At 45.4% G+C, this 16,583-nt stretch overlaps 1 protein-coding gene across 8 annotated transcripts in view; it reads right to left on the bottom strand.

The window, feature by feature from the left end:
* ABLIM1 (actin binding LIM protein 1) overlaps positions 1-16,583 on the bottom strand; it is a 256,869-nt gene that overhangs the window by 83,049 nt on the left and 157,237 nt on the right. For all 8 annotated transcript variants that reach the window (XM_015596345.2, XM_006920840.3, XM_015596347.2 and 5 more), the window contains 2 exons: positions 10,046-10,172; positions 8,553-8,646 (listed from right to left, as the gene is read on the bottom strand). In XM_015596345.2, the coding sequence (XP_015451831.1) occupies positions 8,553-8,646; positions 10,046-10,172 (221 nt within the window). The remainder of the gene's footprint in view (positions 1-8,552; positions 8,647-10,045; positions 10,173-16,583) is intronic.

Genomic DNA, 16,583 nt, shown 5'->3' with positions numbered 1-16,583 from the left:
AAAATACAAATTCTTTTCGAAATGTCATTTCCGGAGAAGGAAGCCCTACCATTTGTGCTGGCAGGAAACGGGGTGATTTTTCATAAATAACAATTCTTTACTGCCTGTGAACAGTCTTCTGTTACCCCGGCAACCCATTTCCTTTTGTCATTAATGTAGGAAAAAGTAGATAACCTTGGATGAATTAGATCGATTTTCCTAAAATCATTTCTTGTGCTTATGTCCTTCTGGGCCAATTCCCAATCTGTTGATGACAGAGGGGACGAAATATTAGCACCTGTTGTTCTTTGCAAATAAGATGTTGTAGGCATCGTAAACCCTACACTGAAGTTAAACTTCAGTTCACTTCCCTGCACCGGGAAGATTTTATATTAATCAAGTCACACCCTATGATCAAGGGCATGTTTCTAAGGGATGACAACCTGTGGCCATGCAAGAGCATAAAAGTTTAAATGCCTACGAAGGGAAAAAGCACCTGCATACAATCTTGCATTAAGACGCTTGTTGACTTGAATCTCTACGCTTGTTCTTTACTCACTTTTTTATACCTAATAAGTTAAACTGTCAAAGACTGGAGGAAAGAAGAAGAGAGAGGAGGGGCCTAACCTGGCTACTAATTATATCAGGGGCTTTGCATGTTCCCCCCCCTCCCCCAAATCCTGCAGCCCCGTGAGGTAGCAATTAGAATTCTCATTTTAAAGACAAGGAAACTGAGAATAACGGGATTACAATGATCACCTTATACACCTCTGCATAGATAGATGTATGTGTGTATATGTGTACATATATATTTAAATTATATATAATCCATATACCATAAAAATTCATCCTTTTAAGGTGCACAATTCAGTGGTTCTTAGTATATTCACAAAGTTGAGCAACCATCATCACTAATTTTATAACATTTTCATCACCTCCCAAAAACCCCATACTGTTAACAGTCATTTTCCCCAACCCCAGCCCCTGGCAACCACGAATTACTCTGCCTTTGTGGATTTGCCTATTGTAGACATTTCATTTAAATAGAATCATGTAATATGAAGTCTTTCATGACCAGCTTCTTTCACTCAGCATAATTATTTTCACGTTCATCCATGTTATAGAATGTATCAGTGTTTCATTCCTTTTTCTTGCTGAATGATATTCCATTGTATAGATATACCATATCTTGCTTAACTCATTTTTAAAATGAGGCCATTTCTACAGCTTATCATTAAGCTATTGTTTTAAATTTGGAAAGGTGACTGGTATCCTCATATGGGTCCTGCTCCACACGGCCTTCTTGGCTATCCACTGGGCTCGGGAGAGTCCTAGGCTAGAGCTCTGTGACCCGAGACAGCACCTTCTCTCTACACTGTTCTCCAAGGTCATGCCAGGTGCCCCTGTGAAGCCCAGAGCTGATTAAAGGGACTAGACTGAACAAGGTGTGACTGCATGGAAATACGACAGACTCTCCGAGCAGGGTCCCTGGTAAAAAATAAACCAAACAAGCATCAAATGTTCATTGTCCTGGAAATAGATACGGCAGGGTCACAAACGGGACAGACTTTCTCCACGTCACCAGGAATGGTAAATTTTGGTCCTTAAGTTATTGTGGGAGGCAAATTAATTACTAATTTTCTGCAATGATTACTTCCAGGTGCTACTAATTATATCAGGGGCTTTGCATGGTGTGAGTGTGTGTGTGTGTGAGTCTGTGAGTGTGTGTGTGTGTGTTTTTCTATCTCCTGAGAACTGAGAGATCTGATTTCTCACCGTGGTTCTATTACTAATTAGCCCCCGAGTCTTGGGCCTCGGGTACATGAGGTCGGTAGTAACTGCCTTGACCACTTCACAGGCCTGTTGTGAGGATGAAATATTTATGAGATCATTTGTCAATGTTAAAAATATTGTACGAGAGCGGGAGGTTGTGGTGGTTTACTGTCCACTGGGACACAGACCATCCCAACCAATACTACTAAGATTACTTGATTCTTTTCCCTTCCCCGATCCTCAAAAATAGTTGGGTGCAGTTAAGGGAAGAAGGCATGGACCCCTCTGAACAGTGAGAATGAGAAGAATGCAATTAGTTTTCTGCATGAATGTGGGTTATTATTTTTGCTTTGCATGCATATGATATACACGAAACAAGGAAGGAGAGGAATTGGCATTTCAGCCTATCTTTTGCAAATTACATCTTTGATGGTGACAGAAAGATTATAGGCCATGCAAATGCTGTGGGATAACCTATGTTTCCTCTCACTAGATAAAACAGGTTTGCCCAGAACGAGACCTATTCGCTGCTTATGGCTATTACGACATAACATGCTTAAAAGACCTATAGCGTAAAGAAGAAAGGGAAGGAGAACCTCCAATTTATAACATGAATTGGTTTCACGGGAACATTACAAACATTTGTCCCTGGACTTTATGAAAAAGCAGTTTCAGTCAAAAAGTAAAACAAAGCTACCCGCTTTTAATCCTTCAGAGAATCCAGAAAAAGGATTTGGCTGAATCGTGCTGTGATTCTATTTCCTACGTTGCAGGAGTTCAGCAGAAGGGGTCTCAAGAGCATCTAAACGCTGTCCTTTCGTCCATTGTTTCTAACTTAACAGATAACACAAGGCAGAGTCGCTCCCAGAGGTATGAATGGAAAGGCATTAAAAGGGCTGGAGGACTTGCCATGGCCTACATCGAAGGGTCTCTCTAGTACATCATGGGTAGCACACTCCTCCCCAGGGAGCACAAGTGGCACAATATCACACCGCACAGAGATGCGTGCCACCAGCCTTTCTGGAAAGATAAGAAGGTTAATATCCTGGGTGTGGTGACAGAGGAAGAAGGGGCAAGGGAAAGCCTGTGAGACCCCAGCAAGAAAACTGGAGCCCCACCTCCCTCCTCTGTCAGAGTCCAGACAGTACAACTTGCCTTTGTCACACGAGGAGCTTCCAGTGTGTGGTCTGGCAGGTGCCTGCTCAGGGAGGCACCATCTGCAGAGGCAGCGGAGCTCCCTGGGGAGCCAGTGGATGAGAACATTCGTCTTGAAGGAATCAGTGGAGTACTGAGTAAACACGGAGCCCCTGAGGGGAAGGGAATTGTGCAAGAGCAGAGAGACTAAGAGGAGTCCACCCTTGGTCTGCTGACAGAACAGCCCAAGACTGGGGGAGGGGACATGGGACGAGACTTTTTCCTTTTCCTTCGAAAGTCTGTTTCCAGTTTGACATCTACTTTTTTGTTGTTGTTGTTCTGTGCTGCCTTCATTTTGGAACTATTTTGTTGCTGTTTTCTTTCTTTGTGAGGTTGGCAGGTAATAACCTGGACCTAGGAAAGTAAGTTCGATGTAGGCAGAGATCTCCTCGGACCATCCACAAGAGATGGAAGGAAATTCATATCCAAGGGATGCCAGCTGACGTGTGCTGACTTCTGGGACCTGAGTCTGACATCTCACGAGCTTCCTGTCCCACTAGCTGCTAAGGCAGAAGGGCAAGAGAGAGAGAGTAGTAAGGGAGGAGGAAGGTCGCTTCAGAGAAGAGTTTAGAGGTGGAGATGGAGACAAAAGGTTATAGGCAAACTCCAGTATTTCATGCTAATTTGCTCCTGAACTTCTTAATTAGGAGGCAGGTTGTAAACATCTTCAGAACACTCCTGAATTTACAAGTTAATTAGCATAAGCTTTTAGAGATGTGCCGTTTATAGTAAGATCTCTCTAAAAAGAGAATCTTGTCAAAAACAAAACCGAAAGCAAGCTAAGGATAAATAAAGCTTCGATTTGAGTGTATGCTATATGCTGAGTGTTACGGGCCAGTTTCCAGAAAATCTCTCAGGAAAGAATTGCTGGCTCTGATCCCTTAGATCTAAGACATGAGAATTACGGAATTCAGATCCTTGGAGATAAAGAAACTTGTCAAGTGGCCCATTGCTTGGAAATACACACACACACACATACATGTATGTATGTGTGTATGTATACATATATACACACACATATATACATATATATACACACACACATATATATACACACATATATACATATATATATATTAGTGCTTTTATTTAAGGAAAAACTGAGGCTCAAAGAAGTTGAGAGCATTGCCTAAGGTCGCCCAGCTAGATTCCCTGATTCTCTGTCACCTGGAGCCCTTTCCATTAAAACACAAGATAGCTCTCCTCCCCACCCCTTCAAGCCAATGTGATAGGTAGAGTTTATGACTATCAAGGAATAACAGAGGGAAATAGAAATTTTAGATCAGGATAGATAGAGTTTCAGAGGTTACATGCCACTCCTTCCACCTATAAAATGAAGCTAGTCTCAAAGAGGCTGAATGACCTGCCCAAAATCTCTCAGGAATTAGTGACATAGCTGAGCCTGGAGCATCTTGATCATTGCCCAGTGACCTTTCTCCTTCTCAAAGCTCTCAGGTTTCTGGTGGTATTTTAGGTGAAGCCACACCCAGAGAAACCACCTTAGGGCACTTCCAATGCTTAGTTAGGGTTCAGTGAAAACCACGCTGGAGCTTCTGCCCTCTCTTGGATGATACGCGTGTAAGTTATTAGATTTACTGGAGTAGGTTGAATGGTGGGCCCCCAAAAGATGTGTCCATATCGAAGCTCTGGAACTTGTGAATGTTTAGAAAAAGTCTTTGTAGATGTGATTAATGTAATGATTGACATGGGATCACCATGGAAGATATGGGTGGGCCCTAAATCCAATGATAAGTGTCCTCACAGAAAGGCAGAGGGGGGGTTGACAGAGAGAGAAGAGAGCCACGGAAGAGAAGGCCACGTGAAGATGGAGGCAGAAATTAGGCTTATGCTGCCACAGCCACTGGAAGCTGGAAGAGATAAGGAAGCATTCTCCTTTAGAGCCTTTGGAGAGAGCGTGGCCCTGGCCATGACGTTGTACTTCTGGCCTCCAGAACTGTGAAAGAATAAATTTCTGTTGTTTAAGGCCACCACTGTTATATCACAGAAAACTAATGCCTTTAAAATCTCTAAGGATAAAATCGATCAGGAAAAAAACAAAAAACAAAAAGCCCAAGAATCACAGAATAAACAAAATGTGGTATATCTATAAAATGGAATATTATTCAGCCATAAAAAAGGTGATTCTGATACGTGCTACAACACGGATGAACTTTGAGGAAGTTATGCTAAAACGGTCGAGTCACAAAAAACAAATAGTGTATGATTCCACTTATATGAGACACTTAAAGTAGTCAAATTTATAGAGACAGAAATTCATAGGTCACTGCCAGGGGCTGGGGGAAGAAAGGAATGGGGAGTTATTATTTAATGAGCACAGAGTTTCAGTTTTATAAGATTAAAGAGTCATGGAGATGTTGGTGGTGATGGTTGTACAACATTATGAACGTATTTAATACACTGAACTATAAACTTAAAATGGCTAAAACGGTACATTTTATGTTATGTGTATTTTACCATGATAACAAAATTTCGGGGGAAAAAAAACAAAAAAGAATTGCAATATTTATAATAAATCTGTAACCATAACGTTTCGCCAGCGGGGTCAGGGAATGAGAGGCAGAGGGGAAGAAGGCGCAGGGTGTGGAGCCCAGGCCTGAGCGACTGGTTACCAGGCCAGACGGACATGCCAGAGCACTATCCACGCGGGACATGTTCCTAGACCACACGGCCATCTGGGGAGGTCAGCACCCCCACTGGGTGGAGCTTGAGTCTACCTGGAATCTTGGTGCAAAATGAAGTCCCAAAAGTCCCAGCTCTGAAGGCAGCATGTGGAAAGCGTCCAAGCCTTCGGCCTTCCAAACAGCCCTCGGTGAAACCTGAAGTCAACCTGTTGTGGGGCCTTTGCGGCCACAGCAGACGCTGAAATGCTTGGGCCTCTGTGAGGAAGCAGATGCTTCTTCAAAATGGCGTGTTCTTGGGTCTAGTTTTACTTTAGCCATTCCTTCCCACAGCTGTTGAACTAAACCTGAAGGTAATCAGCACCCTTGTCCCAGCCCTCTGTCTCCCTAACTCATTTCGGGGAACAGGATTCCATATGGGGACAGATGAGACAGCTGTTTTGATTGCGCCTTCCTCGAATGTGGCTGCCTCGAATCTGGGGACTGTGTTCAGTATCTTCCCCCGTCTCTTCCTACAGCCAGACATCTGGGAAATGGTTCTAGAGTTTTATTATTATTGTTTGGCAATGAAAATTCCCAATTGCTCCCAAGTCGACAGGTTTCTTTCCGTCCTGTGCAGCAGATCGAACTTGGGAATGCGGTCAGACCCTCCACCGGGCTCCTCCTGAGAGGACTGCTCTGTGGAGCGACAGGGGACGCATTCAGGGGACAGGCAGGGCAGCACCTGCCACCGCGTTTCGAGTCCTGTGATATGACTGCTGTGTGTGGAGGGCTCACATCCGCTTTCTCCAATAGCTTTTCTGGGGATGTGCTTCACCCTGGGCCAAAAACTCAGCCTTCATATGTCCTTGGGCTGACAATGAAAGCTTTATTGGAAGGCCACTAAAACTCCTCCTCCTACATTAACGGGGTGTGTGGAGGCTGGGTGTCCACTGAAGCCATGGCCACCACTGTTTTGTGTCCAGAGTTGTGCAGTAGTCTCTCCTGGCCGCCTGTCTTCACCTCGCTCCTTTTCCATCCATTAAAAATTGTTTTTATGTGTGTGAAATTCACACAACATAAAATTAGCCATTTTAAAGTGAACAATTTTTTGGCATTAGGGCTTTCGCAATGTTGTGCATCCATCAACCTCCATCTAGCTCCAAAACATTTCGTCAGCCCAACTGGCTACTAGTAAGTGGTTGCTCCCCATTCCCCGCTTTCCCCAACTCCAGGCAACCGCCAATCTACTTCCTGTCTCTGGATTTACCTATTCTGGATATTTCATCTAAATGGGAGCATACCATATGTGGCCTTTTGAGAAAGGCTTCTACTTAGCATGATGTTTTTAAGGTTCATCCATGTTGTCGCATGTGCCAGAATCCCTTCCTTTTAAAAGCTGAACGATATCGCATTGTTTGTATACACATTTTGTTCATCCATTCATCTGTGGAAGCTGGGGTGTCTAGAGCTGCTAAGAACGTGGGTGTACCCGTATTTGAGTACTCCCACCCATTCTGATCCAATCCAATCGCGTGACGCTCCAGCTACAATCACTTCAATGGCTTCCCACAACTCTCTGGATAAAACCCGAACTCCTGAACGTGACTTTCGAGGTCCCCATGCTCTGGCCCCTGCCCACTCCTCCGGCATCATCTCTCACAACTGTACTCCTGACTTTTTGTTTCTTGCACGTGCTGCGCTAGCCTTCGCCTGAGCCTCTGTCTATGCTGCTCCCCCTTCCTGGAACACCTGTCCCCTGGGTAAGGACAACACTCGCTTCCTTATCTCCCGAATGCAGTCAGCTGTGCTAGGTCCCAGCACGGAGCCCAGACTGGCCATCTGTGCTTTACGGCCAGGAAGGCATCGCAGCTCCGGTTGTGAGGCGGGGATGGCGATGCTGGAAGCTGCCCTCGGGGGCCTCTGGGGTTTATGTCCTGTGTCTCTGAAACACGCCCTGCCAGAAAGCTTGCACGTGGTTACATGGATCAAGTGCCCTGGTGTCTGTCGAGGTGACGTGACGAGCTGCAGGACCAGTCAGTCACATTGCCGACTGCGGGGCGTCCTGAGTCACCTCCTGTCAGTACATTCTCCACCCTGAAATGTGGGCTGCCTGTGAGGCAATCTATACTTTTGCCGTCAGAGTTGGTGAACGCCCCACAGGCCCGTGAGAAGTGGGGCGGTGACTCCCTCTGAACTCTGGCTCTGTAGCTCCACGGGCGGCCTCTCCTCTCGTTTAGGAGGAGCCGGGCTCAGCCTGGAGGCCGAAGCAGGCAAGGCCACTGCTGAGCAGGCAGGAAGCAAGCTCCTGGTGTGAGGCTGTCACACCTAAATGTGACAGGCATCAGCTCGGCCTGGGCCGCAGGGTGTTCTGGGTCACACAGGATGTGGATTTGAAGGGTGGAGGAGGCTACGCCTTCACCTTTCATCCCCCCTTTCTTAGTTTCGGTTCTGAAGCTCTGCTCCCCGAGTCCGTACACTCTCACATGTGCACCAGAGAGCACGCACGTTGTGCACACTTCATGTGTACCCGCACACACGCGCCCTCCCACGCACACGCACGAGTGCTCATGTACACACATGCATGCAGAGTCCACACGCAGACACACATATGAGCATTTCCGCACGAATACACGCGTAGACGTGTGGCTCTAATGTGCTCTTCACGTCCTCGCTCCTGACTTCCAAAAATAAAAATCGTCTAATATAACCCTCCCTTCCACATAATTCCCTAGAGCCCCTGGATCATTCTTTCCTTTCCCTTCCAATTCTCCATCATTCCAATTTCCACGTGAACATTTAGTAGAAACCGCCTGTGAAGATACTACAACATGTTTCAATCTCTAAGAGCTTAGTCATCTGCAACTACTTTCTTTCCCCCATAGATGAGAAAAACATGGAAAAAATGGCAAGAGAGACTCTCATGTGTTTCGGAGGGCCTCTGGCAAAAACGATGGTGGCTCTGAGGGGAGCTTGTCTGTCACTTACCTCCAGGACTTTCCCGGTGATAAACTGGTGACAGGCTTCACATTTCACCCCAAAAAGCGCCTGGTAGTCCTTTTCGCAATACGGGGCACCGTCCCTGCAAGACAAAAGAGCGTTTGGCTCCTGAGAGGCGGCCCAGGACGGGGGAGACACCGAAACCACGTTTCCAGCCCTCCTCCACATGGCAGTAGAACATTTGTCTCTCCCACCCAGCTTTCATATGCCTGGAGATCTGGTTAGACATGATCAAAATCCACAAAACCAAAGGAGCCAGAGAGAGAGCGCTGTGGGTCTCCTGGCCACACAGAAGTAACAGCCAAATCGCCACGCAACCACTGTGGATCCCTTGGTTGTCTCAGACCTAACTAGAAAATACCTAGCATCATTCTCTCACCACCAGGCTGGATGCGCTTCAGACGTGGTCTCAGCATTCATCTTCCTCCAAGGAGGCCCAAAGGCCGCCTTATCCCTACCACCCCCTTGCGCTCATAGGCCAGAGCCTCAGCCTTCAGGAGGCCAGAGGGGCCCCGGGCCTTCTCACTTGGCCTCTTCGGCCTCCTTCATGCACCTCACTGCACAGTGAAAACATCACTGTGTGCCATGGATGGACAAGTTACAAAGCACCACTCCCTGCAGCCCAGTTACCTGCTACTGCGCAGGCTTCGGCGCTAGTTTGAAAGCTGGGCATGTCTGTCTTCTGACTTTCGCTGTGCTTCAGAGTCCCCTGAGGAGTTTTTCCCTTTCTAATACAACCGTTTCAGCTTCACCCTCAACCTACGGAATTGGATTTCTAGAAGGTGGGGCCCAAGCTACTTTGTTTGTTTCTTTTGCTATATTCTTAAGTTAAATTCATTTACTATTTTTGAATAGGTGATTTATTCACCTGGTTGGAGAACACTTTCTAATGCATAAAAAGGTATATAGGGGAAATTCTTCCATATTGCCACTGGACGTTCCCATGCTCAACTCAAAAGGTAACCATTGTAACTAGTTTCTCCAGGCTACATAAAAAACAAAACAAAAATAGCTGGATTTCATTTACTCTGGTTATCGCCCACCCCAGCATCTGACTCAAACAAGAACCCGCTCCCGGGGGGCTGTTTTATGCTTCGGTCCTCACAGCCTCAGTGGCTAGGACCCTGTGTGTGTTTTGGGGTGTCTGCAAATATGTTGAAAACCTGGAAGGTTTACCAGTTCCAAATAGAGGAAAAAAAAAATTAGTGAAGGTAAAATAACTAGATGCTTCATTGGTTACAGTGGATAGTATAACATTACGTCAGCTTTATTCGCTGTGAAATTAGGCAATGATTAACATTTCATTAAATTTATAATAGGCAAACTATGGCAAACACAGAGGAAAATTCTTTGTAAGAGTTTCACAGTAAAAGTTTATATTGATTGTGGGATGTGAATGCCCTTTGTTATGTCCGATGGGTTGGGGTGGGACCCCCAGAGCAGGGCCTACAGGGGGCCCACCGGGCCCCAGCCTCACTTACTTGCTGATGTACTCCCCAGTGAGGACCTTCCCACAGGACTTGCACTTAAAGCATCCCAAGTGCCACTGCTTTTCCAGAGCCAGCAATGCTTGCCCGTTCTTGATATCTCTTCCGCAACCGGCACAATCTGGAAAAAGAGCAGCAGCCAGCAGTTACTCCACGTCTGTTTTGTTAAATGCCAGCGTTCAGGCCAGCTCTGAAGCCCAGTGCTCAGTGAACATCTACGTGAGGTTCATTTCACCCCGCTTTCTTCCCTGCACGAGACCTTTCCCAGCCATCTCGCAGGCCCCATCCTCACATGGCATGGAGACTTCGTGAACCGCAGTGGGTCCAGGGGGATAGACGTCCTTCATCCGTTTACTTCCTTAGGGGTTACTTAAATACCCCCTGAGCTCCAGCTGGCCCAGAGGATATTTAATTATCATATCTTGGTTGTGATTTTCAGAACCTTTATTAATTAAGGACACATGCGAGTGGCGAGGTCCCTCGGGCTGGATGCCTCGCTTGACACTATATACGTAAGACTTGGAATGCTGCCCATAGATCTCATTTTTTTGTCAACGGGACTCTACTTCCTTACCATCCTAAAGCAGATGTTCGAAGATTTGTCATCATCAATTAAATGGCTCTTAGTTCCTTAGGTTTAAATTCTCCTTGGCAGACGCCTATGAAACACGTAAAGGAGAAAGTGCTTCCTCCTAGTAAAGAATGTGGGCCTCGGAATGAGGTGGTTTGGAGGCCCAGGTCAACTCCTTGTTGGCCAGCCACGTGGCCCAGGCTGGTTTTCCCGCTCTCTAAGCCTTGTTTTCCTCATATGGAAGCTGGGATGTTATTAGTGCCTGTCTCAAGCCTCCGATGAGGATTCAACGAAATAATGGGTTTAGTACTGTCAATGGCACGTAGGAAGTCACTTTATAAACATTTGTTATTATTACAATTGCCATTATTATTCTGAGTATTAAGTACTTCATTTTTAGGGAAGTTGAGTCTTTAGAGGAATCCAGAAGAATGTAAATTGGTGCAACCTTTTTACAAGCAACTTAAACATCTACAGACATTTAAAACCAATGTACCAGTGAAAGGACGTGCTGCTGGCAGGCTGGCCAGGATGTCCCCAGCTGGTCATCAAAAGCACTCACGGAATAAAGCAATGTCCAGACATGGCCGCTTGGCTGGTTTTAACCACAGAATGGTTAAAGCCCCTCTTCTGACTGCATTGTCATGGCTGCTCCCTTACTAACGACACTTCTAGCCCAGCTTTAATTCTCTCCTCCTAGAAAAACTTATTAAGATGCCCAGTCACTGACCTGCTGCTGTTGCCTGACTACACCCAACCCAGAACTGCCTCCCCACCTCCTCCCCTCCCTTGAATCTTGCTGAAATCACCCAGCAAAAGCCCAACCCTATAAAAGTTCCTCCAGGCACCACCCAGAGATAACCCACAATGCCTCTGGTTGTCTCTCTGGCTGCCATTTGTTAAGTCAACTTGACTTTTATTTTTGTAACTGTAGATGTGTTTGTGGTGAGTTCTGGTCAATGAGTATTAATGTACCTTTAGACCCAGTAATTTCATGTCTAAGATTTTGTATGACAAATAAATTTGCAAAAGAGAGAGTGTGTGTGTCCCCTGAATACACATGCATTCTCTGTAGCATTTTTTTTTTTTGTAGCAACGACATTGAAAACAGCCGGTATGGACGTTCATGAGAGACCAGTAGTCATAGCATAGTCAATAATGGAATGGTATGTGCTGTTAAAAAGAATGAGGTAGATTTGCATGTGGACATGGAAAGATGTTCAAAATAGAGTAGTAAAAAAAGCAAACTGTAGGGTGGTATGCATGGCATAAGCTCATTAATAGAAAAGCAGTAAAAAAATAAAGTATGTGTGTTTGTGCACATACTTGCATAGAACATTCCTTTAAGAACGACCTAAAAATTCTTAAGACACTTCTCTCTACGAAAGAGGATTTTACCTTTTAGCTTACATCCTGTGTTGTTTAAATTTTTGTTTTGCTGTGAGAATGTAAAAAAACAATGAGTAAATATTTATAAAGTTAGAAACACATCTGCTATATGTTATAAATATTGCAGATCAGAATTTCTTTAAGTATAGCCCATTATAAGGTGAGTGTGTATCATACGGTCACAAAGCATTACATATATTTTTTAAAAAGCTGGAGCTTATATGTATGCCACCATCTCACCAAAAATCTTAAAAAGGGGATCTCACATCTAGTAGTTTACTATAAAGATAAAAATGGAAGGCCATAATGTTTGTATGTATATAAGATGAGTTGACAGTTTTAATCCAAGTTGAACTCAAATTTTTCTTTATTATTCTGATTAGATCATGCCCACTAGGTGGCAGTACAGATTTAAAATAAGGAAACTGCTGATTGGTAGAACTTTTTTAAGTAGAAAATAAACTTTTGAGATGGCTTTTCAATTCTACGACTGAAGCCAGTTGGGGTCAGAGAGACTGGCCTAGCGGTTCAAGGTCACCCCCTGCACAGACGTGAGGTCGAGGGAGAGGGCAGGCACGTGGGCAGTGAGAACATCGGCTTTGGCGTTAGGAAGACTTGGACACTAACCCGGGCAAGTTACTGTCTCTGGACCCTCACTTCTTCATCTTTGAAATGCTGACCTACTTCCTAGGTTGCTATGAGGGAGAGGAGAGACCCTGCCTCGTGCTTTCTAAAGCAATCAGAACACTTGGCACGTGTTGGGCATTCACGGTGGTTCCCCTTTTACTTGGAAGGGGCAGAGCTGGCGCTAAATATCAGGTTCCTTGACTCTAAGCCTCGCTCTCTTTACAAGCACATGGATGTCCAGATATTCCAGAGCTCCAAAAGCAGCTGAGACACAATCCGAGAGCAATAACAACCTCATTGATCAGTCTGCACTGAGGGTTTCAACGAACCAGGCACCATGTGGTTATAGATGTGGGACCATTTATTCTTCACGGTCATTTAGTCAAAGTGCCTTATAGTCCAGAGGCCTATGACTCACAGGTGGTGTCCTTTACTTCTCTGATCCTCCACACCTTGCAGTGTCCAATGGAGGGCAGACGTTCTGTAACTGATTTTGATAATGGTTTATAGAGAAGCATTCACCAAAGGCTGAATGCCTGGAGCCGACCAGCTGGTAAGGCTGGGCTGGAAGAAGAGGCTGGGGATGAGCTTCTGCTTCCCAAACCTCAGGACATAAATCAAGCAAGTCAACAAAGACCACCCCTTAGCAAGTACAATACTGGCCCACATCAGCTGATGTAAAGTATTCCGGGATATTCCACAGAGGCTACCCATCCATTCCTCTCTGAACAAAACCATATTCTCCATTTAAGCCTGATGTCCTGCTGGGCAAAGTGGAAAAAGATGCAGAGACGAAAAAGATTTGTGTTGGATTGTTCGCTCCTTCCGTGCTTTCCAACTAAGCTCCTTTATAAAGAACAACATGTCCTACTCTCTATCTTCATGTTTTTCAGCTGTTGAGAAAATTGTTTCCACATCACAGAAGCAGCTGCTGATAAATATAGAAAGCTGGTGATTGGCACCGGAATTATTGCCAAAGTCAGAAATAGGTGAATATGGAGCAGCGTCAAAGAAATCAAACCCCCTAGCGACTAGCCAGTATTCTATCAAGGGCAAACAATCTCCGAATGTGAAAAAGAAAAGCGACAACAAACATAAACACTCCGCCCCCACCTTTTCATTCTCCACACCAGCAGCCAATAGGAAAGCAGGGATTCAGCTACTCACGTCCAAGTTAAACCAACAACCAAATACACACTTGGTTTTCATATTTATATCATTTTGTTCAAAGACAATAAATATTCCTGAGAATAGGGATCCTGCCTATTTCCTCTAATATATCTTTTTTTTTTTTTTTTTTTTGTATTTAAACTTGGCATAGGGCCATGGACACCTGGGCTTCAAAAGTATTTAAGCTGAAGAAAGTGACAAATGGCTCTCAGGAAGGAAACCGGTGTTCCCAAGCTAAGAAAGATGTCGTCACTTGGGGAGCACTAAGATCCTGTCAGCCTGAATATCTACGTTCTCCTTGAGAACCATTTCTGTCTTTCTAGAATTTCTCATTTGGGAAGAGTAAGGGCCAAAAAAGATGTCTCATTCTGCGAAGATGCCTTTCTGGGGAAGAAGGCTGAGGACCTGGAGCTCTAGGAGAGGGAACTGCAGTTGCTGAATCCCCACGCGTCCCCACCTTCCTGGGCCTGCATGCTGCAGTCACGCCTGGAACCAGGAACGGAGGTGGACACCGCCATTCAGACCAGCTTCCCAGGTGGCATCAAAGCTTCCAGAAAATGGAATGGGACTTTTCCTAGTGTCTTGAAATAGCCTTGCTGGACTTACTAAAATACAAGAGAACCCACCTGATGACTCTCAACCCCTATTACCCGCTTACCTCTGAAATCAGAAATTCGAAAAGGCATGGAAGAGAGTCATCAGGGAGCTGTCTACGCAGCAGGGGTGTGGTGGTGTTCCCCCCCTCCTGCTGTGAGAGGCATCGGAGGACCCTGAGAGAGGGGGAGGCTGGCCTCCTGCTCCCTCCCGAGATGTTTAGTGTGTGGGGACGCTCGGGCCCTAGTGCTGCCATGGGATCCAAGAGAAGTTTGATGTTAGATATTTGGGACAAATCAAGTGGCATGTTCTGCAGAGTAGATGCATTCACAAACAAAAAGTTTGGAGCCTTTGACTCTGGAAGATTTGCAAGGCAGGAAGCTGCCGGAGTCCTCCTTGTCGACAGGCTAAGACACGTGAGAGTGGCATGCACCTGTTCGGATCCACCTGTGTCCTCTGGCTCGTACCCATGCCCAAGCATCTTGAAAGAACCCACCTGAGAAAGCTGCCTGCCAAGGGTGGACGGCTTCGTTAGTAAGAGGCTATAAGGAGACCACGAGGGAGCAGGACCCGCGGGTGGGAAGGCGGCAAGGGCCAATAAAACAGGTTAGCCCGAAACTGCTCACATTTGACAAAGAACTCAAGATGCGCCTCAGCCAATATTAGCTGAAAGAGAAGCATGACAATGCCAGAGTTATAACACCTTGTCCCTTCTACCTCTAATCCCCCTCCCACCAGCCCAGACCCCAAAAGAGACATGGGTAGGACAGGAAGGAGGTAAAGAAGGAGTAAGAGGCTATGTCCTCTTCCTCACTGCAGGTCTCCCGTTTGGGTCGGGCCTGAGCTGAACTGCAGCGCTGAGATGAATGTGAGAATAAAGTTTTCAACTAGATCGGACTTTTTAAGAGCTGAAAGTGACCAGAAAGCTACGGGATCTGCCTAAGATATTATTCAGGTGGGAAAGCGAGCTCTGATGGAGAATAATAATAAAAGTAGCAATAGGAAAAAACAAGGTTTTTCATTGTTTTGTCCTATGTGCGTTTTGGCCCCTTCTATACACTAATTATACACTAATTCTGTATACTAATTGTGAGCGTACAACTCACAGTGATGAAAGGCTTTGGAGGCAGAAAGGCCTGGAGTCAAATTCTAGCTCTGACACTGAATCGGAGCATCTCGGGCGAGCTACGGGGCTTTGGTTTCTCCGTCTGTGAAAGGTGCAGGCTAACAGCGCCCACCTTCCGGGCCTGCTGTGAGGTTTGGAGGGAATGTGCGTGATCACTGAGCGGGGTGACAGGCTCATGGTAGACACTCAGTGTGCGTTGTTCTCGCAGTTGTAATAATCTCATAAAACGTACATTTCCTCTTCCCCTTCACAAATAACTACAGCTCGCTGTCAGCCTCTGCGGAAGGCATTTTGTTTCTCTGGTCCCATCATCGTCATCATATTAACGTTATTATTATTAGTGGTATTCAGCTTTTAACTTTTAGAAGGTCTTGCACTTCTGTTATCTCAGTTCACTCTTAGGGCTTTCTGGAAGGTCGGTGATTATTCACATTTTACAGATCATAGAACATTTGAGGGCCAGAGGGACCTGGAAGACCATCTGACATAAAGACTTCATTTTACACTCAGGAAGCTAAGGCCCAGGGTGGGTCCTGGCCTTGCACAAGGCCACGCAGCTAAACAATGTCCAGTTAACTGCAGAGGGAGAACCTTCTGTTCTCGGAGGTGCACGAACCCCAGGCCTCTACAGCTTACCAGGCTTCTCTGGGTTTAAACCTTTAATCGTGGGTTTGTTCCCCTGGTTATTGTCTCTTCTGCTGTGGACAAAAACAGCCATGCTGGAACTTGAGCATGAGGTTCACTTGAGGGGAAAGACTGTATAAATACAGATTTATAGTGAAAATAATACAAATCATAAAAGGGACCACAGGGTTTACTAATTTAAATGACGCTTCCCGAGACACTGAGGTGTTATAAAATGTCCACAAGGATCTTCAGTCAGTTCAGGGCATTTCCTTCCTTTGCTGTAAAATTTTAATAACAAAGAAATAAAAAAAAAAAAATCAAATTTCAGTATTGAAATTGTTGCCCATGGAAGTTCCAGGAAATTCAAGCTTTCCCTATAATCCTTTTTCATAAATAATAAAAAAGAAACTCTATTTGTCACCAACAAA

Source organism: Pteropus alecto, unplaced genomic scaffold (assembly GCF_000325575.1).
Source record: "Pteropus alecto unplaced genomic scaffold, ASM32557v1 scaffold177, whole genome shotgun sequence".
Classification (NCBI taxonomy): Eukaryota; Metazoa; Chordata; class Mammalia; order Chiroptera; family Pteropodidae; genus Pteropus; species Pteropus alecto.
Note: the sequence above shows the minus strand (reverse complement) of the source record. Positions and strands in the feature narration are given on the sequence as shown.